The 22,429-nt window shown below is 44.5% G+C and overlaps 1 protein-coding gene across 1 annotated transcript in view; it reads left to right on the top strand.

Moving 5' to 3' along the window:
- fbxl19 (F-box and leucine rich repeat protein 19) overlaps window positions 1–22,325 on the top strand; it is a 37,426-nt gene extending 15,101 nt beyond the window's left edge. The window contains exons 4-11 of the mRNA XM_083780181.1: window positions 1,899–1,985; window positions 6,557–6,742; window positions 7,101–7,133; window positions 8,372–9,822; window positions 10,308–10,471; window positions 11,081–11,242; window positions 13,345–13,566; window positions 15,952–22,325. Of these exons, the coding sequence (XP_083636307.1) occupies window positions 1,899–1,985; window positions 6,557–6,742; window positions 7,101–7,133; window positions 8,372–9,822; window positions 10,308–10,471; window positions 11,081–11,242; window positions 13,345–13,566; window positions 15,952–16,259 (2,613 nt within the window). The 3' untranslated portion in view covers window positions 16,260–22,325. The remainder of the gene's footprint in view (window positions 1–1,898; window positions 1,986–6,556; window positions 6,743–7,100; window positions 7,134–8,371; window positions 9,823–10,307; window positions 10,472–11,080; window positions 11,243–13,344; window positions 13,567–15,951) is intronic.
- Window positions 22,326–22,429: the final 104 nt, after the last annotated feature.

The raw sequence follows: 22,429 nt of genomic DNA on the forward strand, positions 1-22,429 counted from the left end.
TAACTGATTCTTAAACTCTTTAAATTCAAGGACCCCCAGTTTGACATGCATTGCATTCGTCTACAGACCCCCCATTTAATGGCATTTCTATCTCTGGGACCCCCAATTTATATTGTAAAATCAATGTTAATTTAACTCTGAGAGTGTACAAAATGGAACCAAATGGACGCGTTACCATTTTGTACATTCTCAGAGTTACAGGCCCATAATGGTCCCATTTGGTTCCATACTGTCATTTAGCTAGGGACCCCCTGGAACTCCCTCAAGGACCCCTGGGGATCCCCTGACTCCACTTTGGGAACCACTGCTATACAGTACACTACTCCAGCTGTGTGTGTGTGTGTGTGTGTGTGTGTGTGTGTGTGTGTGTGTGTGTGTGTGTGTGTGTGTGTGTGTGTGTGTGTGTGTGTGTGTGTGTGTGTGAAATTGTACAAGTGAGTAAATGTATTCAGCTGTATTAAGCTGTCAACACTGTGTGTGTGTGTGTGTGTGTACGGACAGACAATTCCTCTGTGTTCATTGACCCAAATGTATCCTCACAGTTCTAGTTTTACACTCATGAGTTAAATTAACACTGAGGTGTGTGTGTGTGTGTGTGTGTGCTCGCACAAACTCATGTTTCTTCTCTCTGGAAGGGGGTGTGGCATACATTTGTTGGGGTGTGTGTGTGTCTGCTCTCCATTGGAAGTTTGTGCATGTCTGTCTCTTATGTCACACACGCAGCAAGATTGTCCAGCCCAGCTGTCTCATGGTGCAGCTGGTGTGTGTGTGTGTGTGTGTGTGTGTCTCTCCATATGTGCACAGTCTTCATCTCTGAGTGACTTACACTCCATGCTCCTGACATGCGCTTGTGTTAGGCAAGGGATTCCCAGAGCCATAGAGTAAGAGAACTCCCTTCACCAATGGTGGCTCTCCATAGACTTCTATTCCCAACATAGACAAATCCCCAAGTCCTGGGCTGGAAGTAGGCAGAAATGCATTGGACCCAGCCCAGCTGTAATGATCTTAATTTGTAGTAATCGTACAACATAAACATTACAGAGACTTTAGTTGTTACTGTACAATACTTTAAAACAGTTGACGTGTTGCACACATGCCTAAAATTGCTCTTATTTGCGCCGCAGCGCCGCCCTCGTTGAAAACCATGTATTTCAAACTCCAGCTTGTCCCCCTTTCAGGCGGCATGAACAGCGCTCGAGCGCTTGGTTTCTGCCCCCTCAATATCGTAACTCTTCTATTAGATGGCTCTGGGGATTCCTACATGCCAACGGCCCCCAAATAGCCATTATGACTCTGGGCTCCCTATTGTGAATTGACTTTTAAAAAAAAGAAAATTTTCACCATTTAAAAATGTTTTTATTTATTTTTATTGTGAAAATAATAGATCTACAAGCTCAAAATGTGCCACATCGCAACATTTTGTGAGCTTGTAGAGATCTAATATGTTTGTTAATTTTGAAAGTTTGTGAATGTCTTTTGACAATAATGATGACATGCACAGATTCTGATTTCAGTTTTCTTCTTCATTTTGTTTCATTTAGTCTTTTTTTGTCTTGTTGCTCCTTTTTCTTTTTGAATGGCCAATTTACTCATTATGTTCCATCCCTGCACCGCATGGCTGTATTATCTACCATGATGCCCCATTTGCACTGGGTGTCAGTCAGCAGAATTGTATTATTCTATACTAGTTCCAGTACTTCAATATTCCATTTAGAATCTAAAGCATACAATGTATGTGTTTTTGAATGGTCCACTCAGTGAATGTAAAGATAAATTATAATTGCGTGATGTGCATGTGCAAAGTATACGGTGTGTGCAAGCAGGCCTGTACTGTACGTACTGTATGTATGTATGTATGCCATGTGCGTTAACATGCTGCTGCCGTGTCCTCTCTGCAGATGGTTAAAGCCGAAGGCATCATCAACGATGAGATCCCAAACTGCTGGGAATGCCCCAAGTGCCACAAGGAGGGCAAGACCAGTAAGGTGAGACAGACACTGGTGGACTGCATGGGGCTGTTGGCTGTCGTAACAGCTGAACAGCAAGACAAAGTATAGAGTCACAAGTCGCTCTCTAAACATGCCAAGGACCCCTAAATTGATATATTTTCTTCATCAGTGACTCTGATGAAGACCGCATAGGTTGAAACGTCTTTTTCTATACTAGCACCTAATAAAAAGGCATAACATGTCTGTGCTGCTTCAGTGTCCTCTCCTCCTTCTGCAACATGTGTCCTTGTTCCTGTGATGCACCGGACCAGGCTTGAGGCGTGTTGGTAGACTCCTTTGATATATATTCAAGCCCCTCCTATACACAGGTTTAATGTGTAATGTCTTTAGTTCAAAGTTTGTTTTTTAAACGCATTGACAATGTTTGTGTTGGCACCGTTTTGTTTTACATCACCATTACATCACCTAATGAACATGAGTTAGACTTTAATATATTGGCGCCCCTCACTTCACACGGAAGTGATTCTTCAAATACTTTAAAAATAAATGTAAGATGTACTAGATTGCAGTGCTGCACTGAGAGCTTGTACATCTGCTATTTTTACCGTAACAAATTTAGCTGGGACCCTCTGGAACCCCTCCAAGGACCTGTGGGGCTCCCCTAGTCTCGCATGGCCAGACCATGAGTAAAATATAAAGCTGAATTGAAGCATCCTCCACTTCCGTTTCGTCTGTATAGTCACGCAAATCTATCCTAATATAAATATAAATCATCTAAACATATATAGCTTGCTGCCTAGCAGAAATGGAAATAAAAGAATAAGCTCTAAAGATATTTTAAAATATATCTTTGTGAACGGAAATGACAAACGGATTACTCTGATTTCGGGAGGTGTAGTTCCAGACTCTATCAGAGATTGTGGAATACTGGCTTCGTGAGACCAGGGGTCCCCAGACGATGGATTCGACATTGAGAACCACTGAGCTAGAGACTGAGGACAATCTCCCAGTGTCTGGCTTCTGGCTTGAATGTCTGGCTTCACGAGACTAGACAAAGTATAAATGATGCTTTAGGGTGAGTAGGAGTCTGATGCACATTTGGGGGAGTGTTTGAGGGCCATTTGGTTGAGAGAGTACTGCATTAGTTAGGGAGCATGTTGAGCAGTTACTAAGAAGCTGAGGAGGAGGCCTGGGGAATCTTCAGGATGATAAAAGGCTTTCTGCTGTCAGGGCTTGGGGGAGAGAATGAGGATTCAAAGACAAGAAAGGTTTGCACCAGTGGGTGCCAGAAGTGACAGAAGTGGCCCCAAAGAAGAAAGCAGGCTTCAGTTATTTTAAATGTATTGCATATTTGTAGATGAAAACCACTTTGCCCCGGTGCCACATTGAGCTGACTGGACCGTTTTTGTGTCAACCACAATTCTATTTTATACTAGCAGTTGTACTCATGAGCCTAGTTCAAATAGTCCGAGTCAGAGAGAACAGGCTGGGAGCGAAGGAGGTGGTAAAAGGAGAGACTGGGATGTTGGGGCTGAGGGAAGATGTAGGCTATAGGGAGAAGATGTAGGCTATAGGGAGAAGATGTAGGCTATAGGGAGAAGATGTAGGCTATAGGGAGAAGCGAGTTGGACCAAAGAGACGGGTCAAAGCAAAACTTTGCTGATTTTCAACCTAATATTCAACCAATGTTCTGATAATTAATAATACATTGAACTAGAGTGGTAGTACTTTCTAAGCACTCAAAGACACTTTACAAAACAAATCACACCCGTGTGAAGTGAGGGGCACTCTTATCATCGTACATCATCATGACGTAACATTTGCTCAGACACATACAGTATGACGTAAATTCTCCATTCATTGTCAATGGGAATTAAGGGCTCCATTTTTGTCTCATCTTTCTAAAGCCACTATTTAGGGATTTGGCAGTGGGGAAAGGGTGTTCCCCCACTAAAGTTGGTATTTTAGTTACCTGTCTAAATCCCTTAAACACATCCGTTACCCGTTATATTATGCATAGGTGTGGTTTGGGCAATAATTAAACCAGGCCGTCTCTACGGAACGGTATGAAGCGAAAAGGAAATTTCGGTCAATAAACCCCATTTGCTGCTATGGGGTGATCATGAACTGAAAGAGCAAATGGAAATGGAATCGTGCAGAAATCACTTCTTTGACTATACAATTATATAAACACAATGGACACAAGGAAGTGGCAGGCACTCGACTTCTGCTGATTATAGGAAAATGACAAAGAGATGGGAGAATAAGGAGAGATAAGGCAGCCTACTCTGTGCCTGCAGACATATCCATTGAGGCGCACGCGGCGTGCCTTGTGCCGCTCTACCAAACTAATTTAGCACGGCTTACGGGTGCTTTTAAGCTCCACTATCGACTTCCCAAATGTATGTGACCAAAATAGCAATTTAGGGGAAAGCGTGCCAACACGCCCATGACCACACCTCTAGGCGCATATACCGGTGTCGGCAAAAGAGATAGCGGGTGACGCGGGACGAAAATACCATTAAAGGAGAATTCCATGCTAGAATGCTTTCTTACCTTTCTTTGTAGTCGTTACGTCCCCACCAAAGAGGTCCAGGTGTTTCTTTGTGCAAAAACTCCTTATTGGCTATTTTCCCTAAAGTGTGCCGCTTGGGATATTATTTACATTATGAAGAGAGAGATACAAAGAAATTATAATTTTGAGCAATGGAAATAAGCGAATTAGCACAACACCCCATAGCCCCATTCAATTCCCATTCAATTCAATGCAATTCATTTAGGGCTTATGGTAGGGGAAATAGCCAATAAGGAGCTTTTGCACAAAATAACACCTGGACCTCTTTGGTGGGGACGTAACAACTACAAAGAAAGGTAAGAAAGCCTTTTAGTATGGAATTCTCCTTTAAGGGACAGAGAGATCTCCTATATTCGGGCAGCGGCTGAATTGGGGGCCGCGCTGCGGGTAAAGTCTGAGACAAAAATGGAGCCCTCAATCTTTGTGTAGGACAAAAATACCGATTTGCTCAGGCACATATGATGTAATTTCTCCATTCATTGTCAATGGGAATTTACAGTGTAAAGTGTAAGATGAAAATCTACACTAATAGCTGAATATAGATGGGGCCCCTCAAAAATAGGGTCTACGATACAAATGCCAAAAGCATTTCCCCTTCATTGTCAATAGCATTTAATGTTTTGCGTTTACATCATATTTGGCGGACATTTGACCTAATTTCTCCTTTCATGTCAATGGCAGATATGAGACGTGTGTGGACAAAAGCTGTATATAGGAGGGGCCCCTCAAAAATATCACCCTTGCCTTGTGAAGTGAGCTCTTATCGTATATCGACATGACGTCAAATAGACACTATGCCTATTTGCTCAGACACTATGACGTAACATTCTCCATTCATTGTCAACGGGAATTGAATGTTTAAAGGACAACTTTAGTTTTTTTCAACCAAAGGTTCATGTTTTAGGTTGTTATTAGAGAAACTAAAAGATGAGTCATATTTTTTTTCCATTTGCAGCTTTCTTTCGTTTTAGGGATTTTAGCTCTTTTTGACAGGGGGGCGGGGACATTCGAGCATGGGGCTAAATATGTATTTCTTTACAACATTTTATGGTGATTTATTTTTGTATTATTTACTATAGTCCTAATAAACCCCAGGAAATTACATCTGGCCACAGAAGATCACAGGATCTACTGAATGTGAAGGTAGCCTACTGGGGGAAGGCTTATACTGTGTGTATAGGCTGAATATGTCAGTTTGTCACATTCAATAGATCCCGAGATCTTTTGTGGTCAGATGTAATTTCTTGGGGTTTATTAGGACTATAGTAAATAATAAAAAAAATAATCGCCATAATATTTTGTAAAAAAATACATATTTAGCCCCATGCTCGAATGCCCCCGCCCCCCTGTCAAAAACTGCTAAAATCCGTAAAACAAAAGAAAGCAGCAAATGAAAGAAAATCACCTTTTAGTTTCTCTAATAACAACCTAAAACATGAACCTTGGTTGAAAAAAACTAAAGTTGTCCTTTAAGACGAAGTTTGTGGACGGTAACTAAAAGCTGGATGTAGGAGGGAGGGGCTAGCTCCCCTCAAAAAGTATGATGAATGAACAGAAACAAGAGAAGGCGTGTCTGAACTAAGAGGTTGGATTTGAGGGTGGTTTTAAGAGAAGAGAGGATGGGGGGCTGCTTTGATTTGGTTGTGAGTTCCATAGAGAGGAGGTGACAACTGAGAAAACCTTGTCAAGTAGCAGATTGTTTCACTCGGACAGACTAGTTACAGTAAGTAGTGTTTCTGTCTGGCCTTCATGCATCTGTCTGCCTGTATGTCTGTGGACAGGACCAAGCGGACAGACTAGTTACAGTAAGTAGTGTTTCTGTCTGGCCTTCATGCATCTGTCTGCCTGTATGTCTGTGGACAGGACCAAGCGGACAGACTAGTTACAGTAAGTAGTGTTTCTGTCTGGCCTTCATGCATCTGTCTGTCTGTATGTCTGTGGACAGGACCAAGCGGACAGACTAGTTACAGTAAGTACAGTAGTGTTTCTGTCTGGCCTTCATGCATCCGTCTGCCTGTATGTCTGTGGACAGGACCAAGCGGACGGTTCAGGCAAGCGGCGTTTGGACAACGGCGAAGTTGGTCGCTGGAAGCTAACGGATGACCCCCCTCCAAAGAAGAAAACCCCCACCTCTCTGGAGGACGGAGGTAGGACAGACGGAGGACACAAGAGGAAGAAGGACAAGGAGCTGCCTCTGGACAGCGGACCCAAGAAGAAGGTAGAGACGGAGATATCTGAACTTTCTTTACTGGATTAATTTTATGCACAAAAACATCCAAATTATATTTGTCATCGAAGTGTTCATCTCGGCATAAGGAGGGTTTACCACAGTGAACGCCACAGTCATTGGAAGCCTCCAGTTCTAACTGCTTCTCTCTCTCCTCCTCTCCTCTCCTCCTTTCCCTCCTCCCCTGCCATGTCCTAATTCCATCTTTTCTTCCCATCCCTAATTTCCTCTGTTCTTTGGTTCTTTCATTACCTGCCTTACTTCCTCCTTTCATCCCTCACTGTCTCCTTCCTTCTCCTGTCCCCGCATCGCTCCTTCCCCTCTCTTTCCCTCTCACTCTCCTTCCTAGATGAAGGGTGCCCATGAAAAACGTCTCAAAAAGGTAGGTCCCCTTCAGCTATGCTAGAGTTAAAGGGACACTTCACCCTTTTTGCAAAAAGAAAATATGTTAATTACGTTTAGAAGCTTTAGAACACTTTCCTGGAGATCTTTATGTGTGTAATGTGTGGTTTTAGATATTTTAGATTGTAGCAGTGAGCCTGTTGTCTCTGATGTCATGGACACTGGGCTCACTTCCTTCCTGGACTACATGTTGTCTCAGTAAGACAGCTCTCCCCCTATCCACAAGGAGGAGCAGTGCACCAAAGAATTATGGGAATTGTAGTCCAGGAAGGTAGTGAGACCAGTGTCCATGACATCAGAGACAACAGGCTCACTGCTACAATCTAAAATAACTAAAACCACATATTACACACATAAATACCCCCAGGAAAGTGATCTAAAGCTTCTAAACGTCATTAACATATATTTTTTTGCAAAAAGGGTGAAGTGTCCTTTTAAAGATTAGACAATTGTTTTTTTATCTTCTGTGTGCAGAATTGGTGCATGATGGCAGTTGCTTTTCACAGGTGGTTTCATGATGTTATGCATGTATCGATATTACCTGTTATTGACCTGTCCATAGACTTAGATTAGATTAGAAATGTCTTTATCCACAAGGGGAAATCGTTTTGCTCATTAAAGACAAGACAATACAATTCATAAATACAGGGGAGAGAATTTAGCAGCGTAGTTGGCTATGAAACAGATATACCAGTGGTTCTCAAAGTAGGGTCCAGGGACCCTGTTGCTTCCTCGAGAGGGTTCCAAATGGAAACTCTGAGAGTTTACACTCTCAGCGTTATGGGGGTTCTTGAAATGAAAAGGTTTGAGAAGCACTGATATTTGCAAAACCTGTTCTAAAACACATGCTGTAAATCAGGGGTGCCCACACTTTTTTGACTTGAGAGCTACTTTCAAAACGACCAGCTCAACAAGATATACCCACCAAAAAAATACTATCATCCTATTGCTGAAAATAGTTAAAACATTTACTTGAGGGGGCTTTTATAGGCTACATATAAGACAAACGCACATGGAATGGGAAATAGAGGGTGAAACATGGAAATGGTAGGGTTTCTTTTTTTGATATTTGACTTTGTAATGATACTGATGATTGTAGCAACAGTTTGAAGTTCTGTAAAAGAACTAGCACACTGCAGAATTAACTGATTGCCCCCCCCCCCTCTCTCTCTCTCTCTCTCTCTCTCTCTCTCTCTCTCTCTCTCTCTCTCTCTCCAGAAGCCCAAGTCAGAGCCGTCAGAGTCCAATGGTCCCAGCAGCTCGTCGGGGGGTGGGGTAGGAGGCGGAGCAGGAGTAGGTGGGCAGGGCTCTTCGTCCTCCTCCCAGGCGGCGGGGGGCGGAGCCGTGGGCGGGGCCAGTGCGGACCAGCGCTCCCACCACAGGGAGAAACTGGAGCGCTTCAAGAGGATGTGTCAGCTGCTGGAGCGACGGCCCTCCTCCTCGTCGTCCTCCTCCTCCAGCTCCGAGTCCGACTCAGAGTCCGAGTCGGACGACTCGTCGCGGGAGCCGGGGGGAGGGACCGGCGGGGCGGGAGGAGGAGGGTCCTCACCTTCGTCCTCTCCCTCCCGCCCGCCTCTCCCTCCCGCCCCTCTGGTTTACGGGAACAGCAGCAGAGGGGAGAGGGAGCGCCGGGAGAGGGAGCGAGAGAGGGAGCGTGAGAGGGACAGGGAGCGGAGGCTGGCCGAGCTGGGCTTCAGCGCCAGCGAGGAGTCTGAGGGAGAGACGGCCGGCGTGAAGGTGGAGGACGAGGAGGAGAGGGATGAGGAGCAGCAGGCCGGAGGGCTGACGGGGGACAAAGGCCGCAGGAGAGGAGGGGATGGGAGTCTGCAGCCTCAGAGGGGAGGGGGGAGCAAAGGAGGGATTCTGGATGGAGCAGAGGAGGAGGAGGAGACCTCAGTCACTACAACCACCACCACCACCACCAACAGAACCAGGAAGAACTCCTCCTCCCTAGGTCCGCCCTCCTCCCCTCTCTCCTCCAATCAGACGCCTCCGTCCTCGGGAGGAGGACACTCGGACGGCTTTGTGGGGAAACAGCAGCAACAGCGCAACGGGCAGGAGGCGCGCAACGGACGCACGCGGGGGGGAGGAGGAGGAGGGGGGCGGGAGCGGGGAGGTGGGGTGGAGGGCGGCGAGAAGGAGAACGCCAGCGCGCCACTGCCCAATCACAGACACGGGGGTGGGGGGGGAGGAGGAGGAGGCGGGGCGAAGGGCGGTGGCGGGAGCCGTGGCAACAAGATCCGTAGCAACAACAACAATAACAACAGCAAGAGCCAGACATCGGTGGGGTCTTCGTCACGGACCAACAACTCGTCCTCCGTCCCCACGTCGAACGGGGGAGGGGGGGGAGGAGGAGGAGGAGGAGGAGCTGGGGGAGGGTTGATGATGTCGACCATGGCGGCTTCCCCGCGCTCGCAGCCGTCGCGCCTCGCCCCGCGCTCCCACGTGATGAAGCGCAGCCCCCCCGCTGTGCCCTCGCCGCCGCGGCCCGTCCAGATGGAGAGGCACCTGGTGAGACCTCCCCCCGCCTGCCCCGAGCCCAGCTGCCTGCCCCTGGACTCGGGCTCCTCCCACATCATGGCCCGCGACGTGTGGCTGAGGGTGTTCCAGCACCTCAGCCACAGGGAGCTGTGCGTCTGCATGAGGGTCTGTCGCACCTGGAGCCGCTGGTCAGTGTCCTTATAGGGCTGAAACGAGTTTAAGGTCAATTCATGCTTTGAGCGGCAAGTCGCGGCACGTGTCACACACGCGTTCTGAGTCTTGCGCAATCGTAACCGTCTGCGACTCGCTGACAGCCTTGCCTGAAAATGTAAACGAGGAAGTGAATGTGGTCTCGTGCATCTCTGTGGTAATGGAACTTATTTCATCTAACCAACCGACAACCGCACACATTATTCAACATTTTATGAAGCGTTTGCGACCATCCTTTTTTTTTTCTTTATTTCCCCCAGGTACGCATCACCATCTGCTGAGATCCTCCGCCACACATTGTTTTAACGACACTTTTGTTGCGCTCACTCTGTCAGTCGGCAATTGTCACGCAAAGCACAAATTGACCTTAAATCAAATCAATTTAAGCGATTATAAAAGATGATTGATTCATTGGAAGGAGAGAAGGACGAGCAAAAGCAGTGATTTGTCCGTCTCTCTCCAGGTGTTGTGATAAGAGGCTGTGGACGCAGATCGACCTGAGCAGGCAGCGCTCCATCACCCCCCCCATGCTCAGTGGTATAATCCGTCGCCAGCCGGTCTCATTAAACCTGGGATACACCAATATCTCTAAGAAACAACTCATGTGGCTCATCAACCGTCTGCAAGGTAACACAACCTCAATTACTGTCCATCTCCCACTCTGCCTGTCTGTCTGTCTCCTCTCTATCTCTCCCTCTACATGCCTGCCTGCCTCTCTCTCTGCCTTGTCTCTCTCGTTCTGCCCATCTCACTCTGCCTGTCAGTGGGTCTTTTCCTCACCCTGTCCTCCTGACGTCAGTTCCTCTGCCTGTTGTGAGTTCTACAGTGTGGATTTTATGACGTCACACAGAATGAACTGGAGTCCCTCTTTCACCCAGGAGACTTCAGATTACACTTCAGGGTGTCTTGTTACTGTAGTCTCTTGACTTTGTGGGACCCCACAAACTTGGCCCTGCTTCAGAGCTTTTGACATTTTGAAAATCCTGTCACTCTATTTTCTTTCATACGCATGTGAGCAAAGGGGTGGAGTGGCTTGTCGGTGGCTTTGAAGTGTAATACATTGTTTTACTTTGAAAGGGCAGCAACCACTAGGAAAGGAGCGCCACAATCCTGCAAGTACAACATGGGAAATGTATGCGTAAGAAGTCTCGGCTTGCTTTGTCTACGATGGCGTATGAAGTCTGTGTGACCGTCTGACCGTCTGACCCCCCCCCCCCCCCCCCCTCTCTCTCTCAGGTCTATTAGAGTTAAATGTGTCAGGTTGTCCGTGGTCGTCAGTGTCTGCTCTGTGTCAGGCTGTCTGTCCCTGTCTCAGACTGCTGGACCTCAGCAGGGTAGAGGAGCTCAAAGACTCACACCTCCGAGAGCTGCTCGCACCCCCGCCTGACACCAGGACAGGTACTGTACTGAAAATAGAAATATTATTGCGAATGCAATGAGCACTAACTATGAGACCCTGCAGATCATGTCTGTCTGTGTGTCCGTCCGTCTGTGTCTGTCCCGCTGTGACACCACCCGCCCGCCACCAGAGGGCGCAGCTGTAGAACACACACACACACACACACACACACACACACACAACCACACACACAGTAGAAAACTTAAAAAAATTACTAACTAAAAAGAAAAAAAATGTACGTAATTTATTCTAATTGTTGTTATTGCAATTTACGAGCTGCATTCGCTTCACGCGTTTGCGCGTCTTACTTGTATTATGTAATGTATCAGCAGAAGCTATCAATGATTAGGACTGTTATCGTACTCGTATGGTTAACCACATTCTGGGGCAAACATTCAGCCAAAAGAGCAGCCCACAACATGTCGTAAAATTCGCAACGTGTGCTGTTTTAAATGTCTACTACAGACATTTAATGTAGAGCAAAAAATGACATGAGTCCTGTGTGAAGCCCTGAGGTACACTGGTCAACAAATTATATATAATAGGGGTTAAGAAGGACCCGTAATGCTATAATCTATTTATTGTACTATATATACACTGCACTACACTAGTATTATGTAATAGTGCATGTAACAATGCACTGGGAGCAAGTCAATTATGAGAAAGTAATCGCATGAGAGAGGGCTGCCATCCCTGAAGTGCCATTATCTTTTCATTACTGACTTGCACTCAGTACATTATCATGCTTATACCACGGCTAATTTGCATACATCTCCATAATTGCCAAAAACATTACATGTTACATTTGAAAAGTCCTCCATGGTTCTCGATCATTAAGTCAATGTAATTACAGTAGTATGTTTTTGTCACAAGGTGTCGCTAATTACGATCTGGACTGCTTCCATTAATTAACCCATTCTGACCGGGCACCCATTTTGGTGTCAGCGTCATGTTATGCTTTATCTATAGAGCACCGAAGTCCTGACGTAACTCGCTCATCCCTTCGATTCCCCTGGTTCACGGAAATAATTTCTCTATGGAGAATAACATGGGGTGATCTTAATATCGTCTACTATAAGCGTTGTGGTCCAAAAATAAACAAGCTGTCTCGGCGTTATTGTCAGGGAGGTGTCTCTGTATCGTTTGCAACAGTCAGATACTCATATATGATACAGTCTGCTTCTAGCGAAAATGTAACTAATTCAGTAGCAGTAACATTAGCGTTTTCTCTCAGTCAGTTGATTCTTCATATCCATATGAGTGAAGCGGCCGGGATGACATGTTCATTTTTCAAACACAGTTCTTATATGAACATTATGAAGCAATCTAAAAATCCTCCTATGGCAATTTCAATGCAACTAAAAAAATACATGAACCTGGGGACTGACGCCCTCTACTGAAAGTGACGTCAGACTTCGGTGCTCTATTGAAAAATAGCAGATCTACAAGCTCATATCGCGCCACCGAGTGTCGCGATACGAGCTTGTAGGTCTGCTATTTTTTGTAAAAAATCGAAGAACAACTGACATTTTTAGAATCTGATCTCAGGTCAGAATGGGTTAATCAGACCAGTGTGTGTCCAGCGGAAACCTCGTATGAATCTGATCTCAGGTCAGAATGGGTTAAAGCAGTTCCAGTCCCAAGCCTCGCAGAGTCCCTGCACAGCATGCATCCCCAGCCCCTCCTGTTGGCAGGATGACCAGCACTCTTCTCGGTCCTCAAAGCTTCTTGCATATTGTTTCGAATATATAAATCACCAACGCATCTGGAGAGCTGCTTCGCCTGTATGTGTAAAACGCTGATCTAAAAATCAGTTTTTATTGGATTTGTGTTGGACTTCACTGGTTCATCCATCCTCTATCTCAGAAAGCTACTAATATTCACTTGACACTGGCATGAGTAAGACTACATTTTTAATGCTACTACATATACTGCCACTACACTGAAAGTGCTTTCTAAACCCCAGCAATAACAATAAATAAGATGAACAACATCTGAAATGGTGACCTTTTCTGTTTTCTTTGTTCGGCTGACTCTTACTCCAAAAGGTCTTGAACACATCCCTCAAATGATTCTCTTCCCCCACTGTCTGACAATACAGCACATGGAGAAACCAAGGGAGGGCGCTTCCAGAATGTGACAGAGCTGCGATTGGCCGGCCTGGATCTGACGGACGCGTCGTCGCGCCTGTTGGTGCGCTACGTTCCCCACCTGGCCAAGCTGGACCTGAGTCAGTGTGGCAGCATCACAGACCAGACGGTTCACACCCTGAGCTCCCCTATATCGCCTCTGAGAGAGAGCCTCACGCATATCAACCTAGCAGGTACACACACTACACAACAAGAGATTAAAATTGCCTGCGTTTTGCGTCCCAAAACGCAGTTTATAGTTATGGGACACAATACACCAACAACCTCTGTGTCCACGGGATGCACTACTGTACTCGGCATGTACAGTAATAATAATCCATGTGAAAAAATATATTGCGAAAACAAAATTTGGTAAAACAATAAACCATGGACACGATCATTTTGCATGGCCGCATCCGACCTCATCCTACGTTATAAACACTAGAACCACTACTTTGTAATAATAACAACACTGACGGGCGCCGCCATCTTGCTCAGAGACGAGCGGTTGAGCGGAGCGCAGCCTGGAGACCAGAGCCGTTTAGAGACAACATACCTTTCAGTGACTCATGCAGCTCCACGAATAAACAGTAAACGGAGTTGTCGCAACTCTCTCATCTAAACGGCACTGCCTCCGACAGAAAGACGGGGGGAGATTTTTGAGCAAGACAAGCAGAGTAGACCTGATTGAATGGGAAACACACATCGTGTAACAAACGCCGACACTGTTGTATGTTGGACCGCTGCCACCACACACATTGCAATGCCCCCCCCCCCCCCCCAAAACGTGCCAAAGCCAACTGCAGGACAACAGACAATATTAGCAACCCTATTAAGATTTTCTAAACCTAAACCCAAGTCATCTTCTAATGATGATGAGTGCACAGCCTACCTCCTTCATGACTGCTTCTACTTAATCTCCAGGTTAGTTTTGTAGCATTCGTTTAAATTTTTTATGTGTTGTGTAATGTGTGATGAAAACAACATAAAGATTTATTAACAGTTAAAATTGGCAGAATTATTATAGATTTCATATAGCCAAAACAATATGAAATATGTAGAGCATTGTTTTTATTCCAATTTATTTTTCTAGCTTTAGTTATAATAATAATTTCTTCTCTGTTTTCTACATGAATATAACCACATTATAACCATATAAAATGAAATGGGAGTTAAATGCTGCAATTTGTTAAAAAAAAAAATAGACACCCACTCCCACAAATGAATCCTCCTATAATTCAGGTAAACTTCATGGCAGGTATGAACACACTGTCTCTGTATGTTAAGAGAGCCTAATGGTGCGTTCACACACTAGCAGCTACAAAGCGAAAGGCTACAAGCCGTTTTCAACCGAAGGCAGCGGCAACATGAAATCATTCTGATGCCCGACGCTATAGTAGCTTTTCACACCCGTTACAAAAAGCTACACATGGGTTAAGCTGGCTTCAACATTTCTATTATTAAGCCAGTTCCGTTCTTTTTAACCCAATACTTTCCCCCTTTATATTTTTCTCACTCGTCAGATGCACGCTTGATGATGGCAATGTGTGAGTGATGCAGCACTTAAAGGTGACTCGGCAGCAGTGCAGCTGGCAATGCGTGGTCGTTTTGTTGCTGCTAATGTGAACGCAGCATAAGGCCTGGCTCATGTTTCCCAACACACCCGTGTTTGTGGGCCCGTGACCTCATCCGTGCCGTGCCTGCCTTGGCTTGATCAACGAGGTCGTGACTCGTGTACATGGATCATAAAAACAAAACTAGGCAACCTGACGCACAGTGATGTCAACATGCTCTTAGTGACGGGCGATTAATCGGCAAACACATCGATGTCGGCCGATTCTAGTTGTTTTTTGATGAATTACTTAATCGGTCCGATTGTACAGATAAACAAGCCCAAAGTAACAGCATGAACAGATCTACAAGCTCACACAATTAAATATAAGGTATTGAAGTTAAATCTGACCTTCCTAAGCCTGCAGTGCAGATGCCCTGTTACATGTATTTTTCAGAATGGACAATTATTTATTTTTTTAATACAGAATGAGATCATATCGACATTAATATTGTATGCATAAAACATTTCTAACATGACTTGTATGTTAAATTATGGGCAGCACAACACCTCTGGTAACGTGTTGCTTTGGTCCATTTTGTTCATCTGAAACACATTTAAATGGATTTCACCATTACTTTTGCATAGCGTTAATAGTTAGCTTTTCTTTGGAGGGGTGGTTTTCTATTTCCACCACCACATCACACCTGCATAATTATCCCAGATTGACATGTGGATGTAAGGGTTTATGAAAGTGTTTACAACCATGTGCTTCGACCATGAACCAGGCAGGCTTCACACGTGACAGGCACATACAGTTAGAGATGCTATATATAGAGGGTATGCGCATGGCATAGATGTATGGGCTGTTAAGGCCAGAAAGTCGTTACCGTACAACTTCCAAGCATGATGATCTATACCCACTATACTTATATTAATGTTACACAAATCTGCAGGTGATGGAGCAGTCTGTATGGTTTTGCCACTGAGTGTGTGTGTGTGTGTGTGTGCGTGTGCGTGTCCCCAGGTTGTGTTAAAGTGACGGAGCAGTGTGTACCGTTGTTGCGTCGCTGCTCCTCTCTGCAAACGGTGGACCTTCGCTCCTGTTCCCTCCTCTCCTCCGAGAGTGGACAGCTCCTCTCGTTCCCCCCGAACCCTGCCTCCTCCTCATCGTCGTCGTCGTCCTCCTACTCCTCCTCCTCTGCCACGGCCTCCTCAGCCACGACCTCCTCCTCTTCGTCTGCTACCACGACAGTCGCTCCCTCCTCTTCCTCCTCCTCTTCCTCCTCCTCCTCCTGTCCCCCAGAAGACAGAACACTGCTGAAGAACAGCTAAGGCGCCCTTTTATGATGTCATCAGACCCACCGATTCAACGCCCGCTTCCGACCCCTGACACACCCTCTGCCCCCCCCCCCCCCCCCCGGCCCCACGTCCCTATCTGCCTCTCATCCCAAGTTACACTACACCATGGAGGGGAGGCGAGATTTGGGAGGGGGCAGCAAGCAATAGGACAGTCTGGGGGTAGAGAGAAGGTGTGAGCCCAATATAGAACTTACAACAATTACTTGGGGCTTTTGGGAAGGTATGTTTGTTTATTTACAAGAAAAGTGTTCAAAGGATGGCCACAGTGTCGGACAGAGAGCAGGAGGATGCGCTGGAACAGAGAAGTCTTGGAAATAGTTTAAAAAAAAGAAACCTGAGCATGTACATATTTGTTCTCTGTACAATTTGGGTGTGTGTATATATCTGTAGTTTACTGTAAATTACCTTAACCTTTGAACCCTCCCTTCCCTTCCACCCAACCAATCACCACTTAAGGCCATCCATCTGCTAGCCAATAGCTGCAGTCCCAGGAAAGGGGAAACGCAGTATTTCTTTAATTTTTTTCTCCTTTTTCGCCCCCTCAAAACATTTTAGCTTGGTACCATTTGTATTATCTAGGGGAAAGTGTTTTATGTTCTTGAACAAGCTTACTGCCCAAGCTGAACCGATTACTTCACGTTCCGCCAAATTTGGCATTCTTGTTGGTTGGAACGGTGAATCCCCTTCTTTAGACACTCATGGTTGAAGATTTTTAACCGAACAGGGAAGGGGATCTCTTGTTTATATTTACGGGGGGCTTCACTGTGGACGGAACGGAACCATATTTAGGTGGCTGCACCGACAATTCGTCCGTGGGGAGTTCCGTATTTACTGTTTTTTTTCTTCTGAAGGCGAGTCGAAGGGCTTGCGTAACTCCCGTGGACACACGGAAAAATAGAGCACTTGCGTAAGAAAAAGATTCACGTTTGGGGCTTACGCACAACCGGCGCACCACAGCCGATTCCCATTGATTATAGAGGCACCGTTGCAGTGCCAATTCCGTCCCCAGTGTAGCCCGGCTCGGTGGTGTTTTGGCCCAGTCTTAATTGTGTTCAAACTCTTAGTTTGTTATCAGCTAATACTGGATAAGTATACACTGCAAGGTTAAAGTATTTAGTGAAAACTTTAAATTGTATTCCAGAGTGAGGTATCTCTTTAAAAACGAAACCAACTTCTGCCTGGAGGTTTTGCAGGGAAGGCCTATAATCATACGCCTCTGAGCTGAGGTGATTTCCCCACGTCTTAGCTATGGTTGTGAACAGTGCACTATAAAATCCTGATTGTTAATTTAACAAATGTAACCAGTGTCAGAGTTTCGAATGGATAAATTAACATTGAAGATTTTACTGTATACTTGAATACTGTCATGCTGTCACGATACAGGACAAAACATCAAAATGAATGTCCCAAGTAAGACAACTCTTCACAGTTAGGTGTGTGTGTGTGTGTGTGTGTGTGTGTGTGTGTGTGTGTGCGCGCACGTGAATGTCCAGATTTAAACTATAAGGCAACAAAGATTAAGTCTATATACACTTACAGAATCCTGCTTGTTGCTTCATACAAAAGCCAAAGAAATTGAGAAGAAAATGTGAATGCTAGTTTGTGCTGTTAACCTGCCTCTGTCACTGAGACTGATCTAGCCATCAAGTTATAACTGGCTCATATCTGTATCACAACTTTTTGGTATTGTGACAGCTTTAGCTTTGACATACAAATGTCAGAAAAGTGGGAGATGGGCAGTATTTATAGGATCAAGTTGGGTTAAATTATTGTGTAACATGACAGGATTCATGATGCAGAATTGTACCTAGACAGATGCAGAATTGCACCTAGACAGAACTAGCTGTGCTCACGCACTGCGCAGAACCTATGTTATTAGAAGTCATCCATTCATTTTCCTCAGCCATCTTGGGCTCGTGTTGACCTGATCATGACATTTCCTTGTTTTGTGAGTGTATAAGTTATCTGAAGCTGACGTTGTGGGCCGATATCGCTAGCCAGTGACCTATCATGAGGTAGCTTTAATGTCTCATCTATTAACGCAACACACCATTGGTGCTGCGCCTGGCAATCAGCTATCTGTACATATCAGTCAAAGGTTTAGCTCTTCAGAGGCTTGCAAACTGAACACTCCCCCTGCTTTAGCTATCTAGTTGCCCCAATGAGTAGCACATCCAGTGTGGGTTGGGAAGTGTGTGGGTTTGGTGAGGCGCATCAGTGTTAAAAGTTTATGACGTTGGTAACAAATGGAGAGAAGCTGAGACTGTGCACACGACTGCTAAATCAACTCATGCTTCATCCCAATGCCGTGTCGCTTTTGCCAAGAAATGAATTATTTTCAAGTGAAAAGGTGAGGTGATTATTTTCACCCACAGTCTTACGACAAATTATAAATTAGGTTTAAGCTTCTAGTCTGCAATACAATACGGTACAGATCGTACAGCCTGCAGGACGCACAGTATCAGCCTACATACAAACTGACAATTAATATGAAAGACAAGAAGCAAGATTCCAGCCCCACCCAGGCTCAGTGTAAACACCTTACCCCCAACAACAAACACCAAACAAACTCCAGGAGATCCAACACTCCTCACATATGCCTCCTTCAACTCTTTTTAGCCTTATTATGTGCCATCGCTCCTCCTTTTCCTTTGTTCCATTATGCCATAGTTATCGCTTCATCGACTTCTATGTGCAGTAGCCTGAAAGTGGGCTGTCAACTTCTCTGTAACAATCGAGTTTCATGTAAGGGGCAGGCTGCAAAATGATGGGTGTCCGATGAGTGGATGAGTGGATAGATATAGGGAGAGCTGGAGATGAATTGGCTGACCTATACCGGATTTATCTGCCTCAGATGTGGCAAACTTTGAGCCGAAGAACCAGAACCATACGACGATGCAGGTTTGAATCCCTCCACGTCTGGACATATGCTGCTTACTGTGTAAATACTGTACAACTGGGGGATCCAGTGGTTTCTCATCTTCTTGTCTTCCGCCGTCTCTGTGTTCTTAGTGAGGCTGGAACACTGACGCAGAACTAGACGTGGACTTTAGGAATGTATAAACTGTTTAAAGTCTGAAACATACATTAAGTTGCATATGCAATGCAGCATGATTCCCATAAGCCAATGGGACGATGACCATCTTGGTACTGAGATGATTTAAGCAAACCTAGGCAGTCCCAAAATGGTAGGGTTCAATTGTACTGCTTGATATTCTCAGCTGGGTCATATGAAGAGTTCTACTCCAAAATGCTTTGTGGGCGAAGGGGGTGTGGATCATTACCTCGTCCAGTCTGTAAAGGTGTAATGTACACATTTTGCCAATCAAGGGCTTTTCCAACCGTCATCAATCATTGAGTGTGAATTTGACATACTTTTGAAACGGCCCATCTCATTTTGGAACAAAACATTTCATATAGCTCTGTTGGTCCAGCACAATGTTGCTTTATACAAATATATAATAATCTCTACATGGGTATTACCGCCTCGCACTATTAACCTGTAAAGCGCCAATGGGCACATAGTTAGCTACCTGGCTCCATCTGACTAAATGACTCGAGCTGCTATTGGGGGTTGTACACGTTAGCACTGACAGTATTGGTGAAGACAGCACTTTTCTCTATAGCATTAGGAGTGAATATTACTTCTGGTTGGTTTTTGGCCAAGGCATTCCCCTTTTGTGTCTGTTCCTGGTGTACACACCTGTCTGTGTGTGTCTGTGTGTGTGTGTGTGTGTGTGACTGTGTTTGTGCGCAAGTGTTAAAAAAATCATACCGACAGCTCTGGGTGTTAGAAACTGAGCCTCGATGTCTTCAACGTTCGCCTCAATCATGGATCCCTGACTCCTTTCACTCTTCTTTTCTTTCATTTGAATGTTCCCCACACAACATCAAAGCCCTCCACATCATCTTCTGTGGCCTCTGAAGCCTAATTTATGCACCATGCATATGTCGTGCAATGGTATATAAATTAAGCTTTACACATCATTGTCTATTCGTCATTGTCTTTGGCTCTGAAAGAAGCCATTGCAATGTTTCATTTTCCATCCATGTGTAGGGATGTGATTTGTCATGTTTTCTCAGGTGTATAATTGTTTTTTCTTACCACAGCACTCTTGATTATTATTTTTTGTAATCATAATTGTAAGTTGTGCCATTTGTTATGGCAAAGACATTAATTTCTGATGGAAACATTCCTGTGTTTACTGTTTTCCACACTGCCTCATTACTGGTTTATTTTCCTGTGTGTATGGGGCAGGGGAGGGGGGCGTGCAACAACTCTCCATCCATTTATTGTTGATTCTGTTTTCTCATGTGTACTTATCTCTCATTACCTCCTGTGTCTTTTTTTTTCTTTTTTTTTTGTAAGAAATGCTCTGATCATGTTCTTGAACATTGCAAAGTTCCATGAATCTGTTTTGTCTGTCTTAGAGTTGGGCGGAAAGGTCAGGTTGACCTTATCCTGGGTTGTGTGGATCGATTACTGTAAAACAATGATATGGAACAGTCTTAACTTTTCAAGTATATATTCAGAAAGTTGAGAATCAGTACTGACAACTGATTTCGGCATCGTTGCAACTTGTATTTGTTTACAAACTAGCCTTGGATTGTGTGTCGTGAATGAGACATTTGAGCATTAGTATCATTTTGTGAACAAGGCCACATAAAGTGTCACATGGTGAGGCAAGAAATAAAATATTTCAGAGTAGAGCGGGCAATACAAACAAAGCAGACCTATATAATGTCTCCAGTCACTTCTCAATGCTGCTTCTGACTGTTTACTTTAATTGTTTGAAGCCTAACTTATTGTATCACCGTGCCACTCGCCAAAAATGAAAGAAAACTGATTTAACCCAGCGTTAAGAGGACGGAAAAAAGAATGTTTTAGTTGAAAATCTATCGGTGAGCAACAAGTTCATATTAAGTATAAATTCGGGTTACACTTATAGTATCTGTAAACATGGCAATGTGTGAATTAATGTCCTATCATAGAAGGCAGTGGCTGTGGCACTGACTGGGGGAGCAAAAAGGGATTGTTATATTCTAAAATGTATACATCACCAGGACAAAAAATAAAATAGCCAAAATGAGGGATAGAGACATTTCCCTACGTAGAACAGCCATTGTACCTAACCTTTTCCAAATTAGCTAGTGGAGGTTGGACACCCACAATTAGGCCATTAGAAGAATGTTATTTGTCGTCAAATTGCCATGAAGCTGTGCTGCTCGTTTTATCAGCCCTGCCATATCAAATGTACTGTGATGTTTTAGGGCTGCAGGGACGGGTACAGAAAGATAGCCCAGCCACGCTCATCATGCCCAATGTGGCAGAAAATTGCCTTGTGCCATAGACACCAGATCAATGTTTCAATGTGTGAAACTGTTCAAAGTTTGAATGGGTCCTTTTTTCTATTGTTTTTGTCTATATATTTTTATATTTTATTTTTCTGTTAACTGTGATTGTAACGTGGGGATTGATGCCCTGAGCCTAGCATAATATTGATGCAAATCAACAGTGAGAACTGTTGACAGTAATTCCATAGAATCAAGTCACTGTTTTTTCTGATGAGATCAAACATGATTGGAAGATAATCTTAGAAAAAGCTCATATCCAATCAGGAACCGGGACATAACGCATGTCACGCCCCTCATCGCTCAGTTTCACATGTATCTTAGTAAAGTTGACCAAGAACTCAACAGCCACACTTGCATATCGTTATCAACATTACACCTTAAAGATGCACTGGATATTCTTCATCATTGTCATCGCCATTACCTTTTGCCAAAATTCCTGTTTCTTTGTGAAAAAGGGGCATTTTATCACATTCTTTGATTTTTGTTTTCTATGTTTGTTTTGCGTTTTTGGTCTTTTTTTTATACTTTGTCCATGGACTTCTCCATTGTGTTGATCAAAAATGAGGAAGTTGGAACAATAAGAAGGAAAAAAAGAGACAGTGAAAAACCAACTCAAGGCAGCTACTTACGAGTGACTACTGTAAAATGACTAACTGAATAAAGACAATGGGGTTCTTTTTACAATCTTGTGTCTGCCTCTACTCATTTTTCAACTAAACTAGAACTTCAGAGGTGTCCAAAAAAACGACAACACGTCAGTGTTTCTCAATGATTACAATAGGCCTCTA

The sequence above is a fragment of the Protomyctophum parallelum genome (assembly GCF_964188405.1).
Source record: "Protomyctophum parallelum genome assembly, chromosome: 13".
NCBI lineage: Eukaryota > Metazoa > Chordata > Actinopteri > Myctophiformes > Myctophidae > Protomyctophum > Protomyctophum parallelum.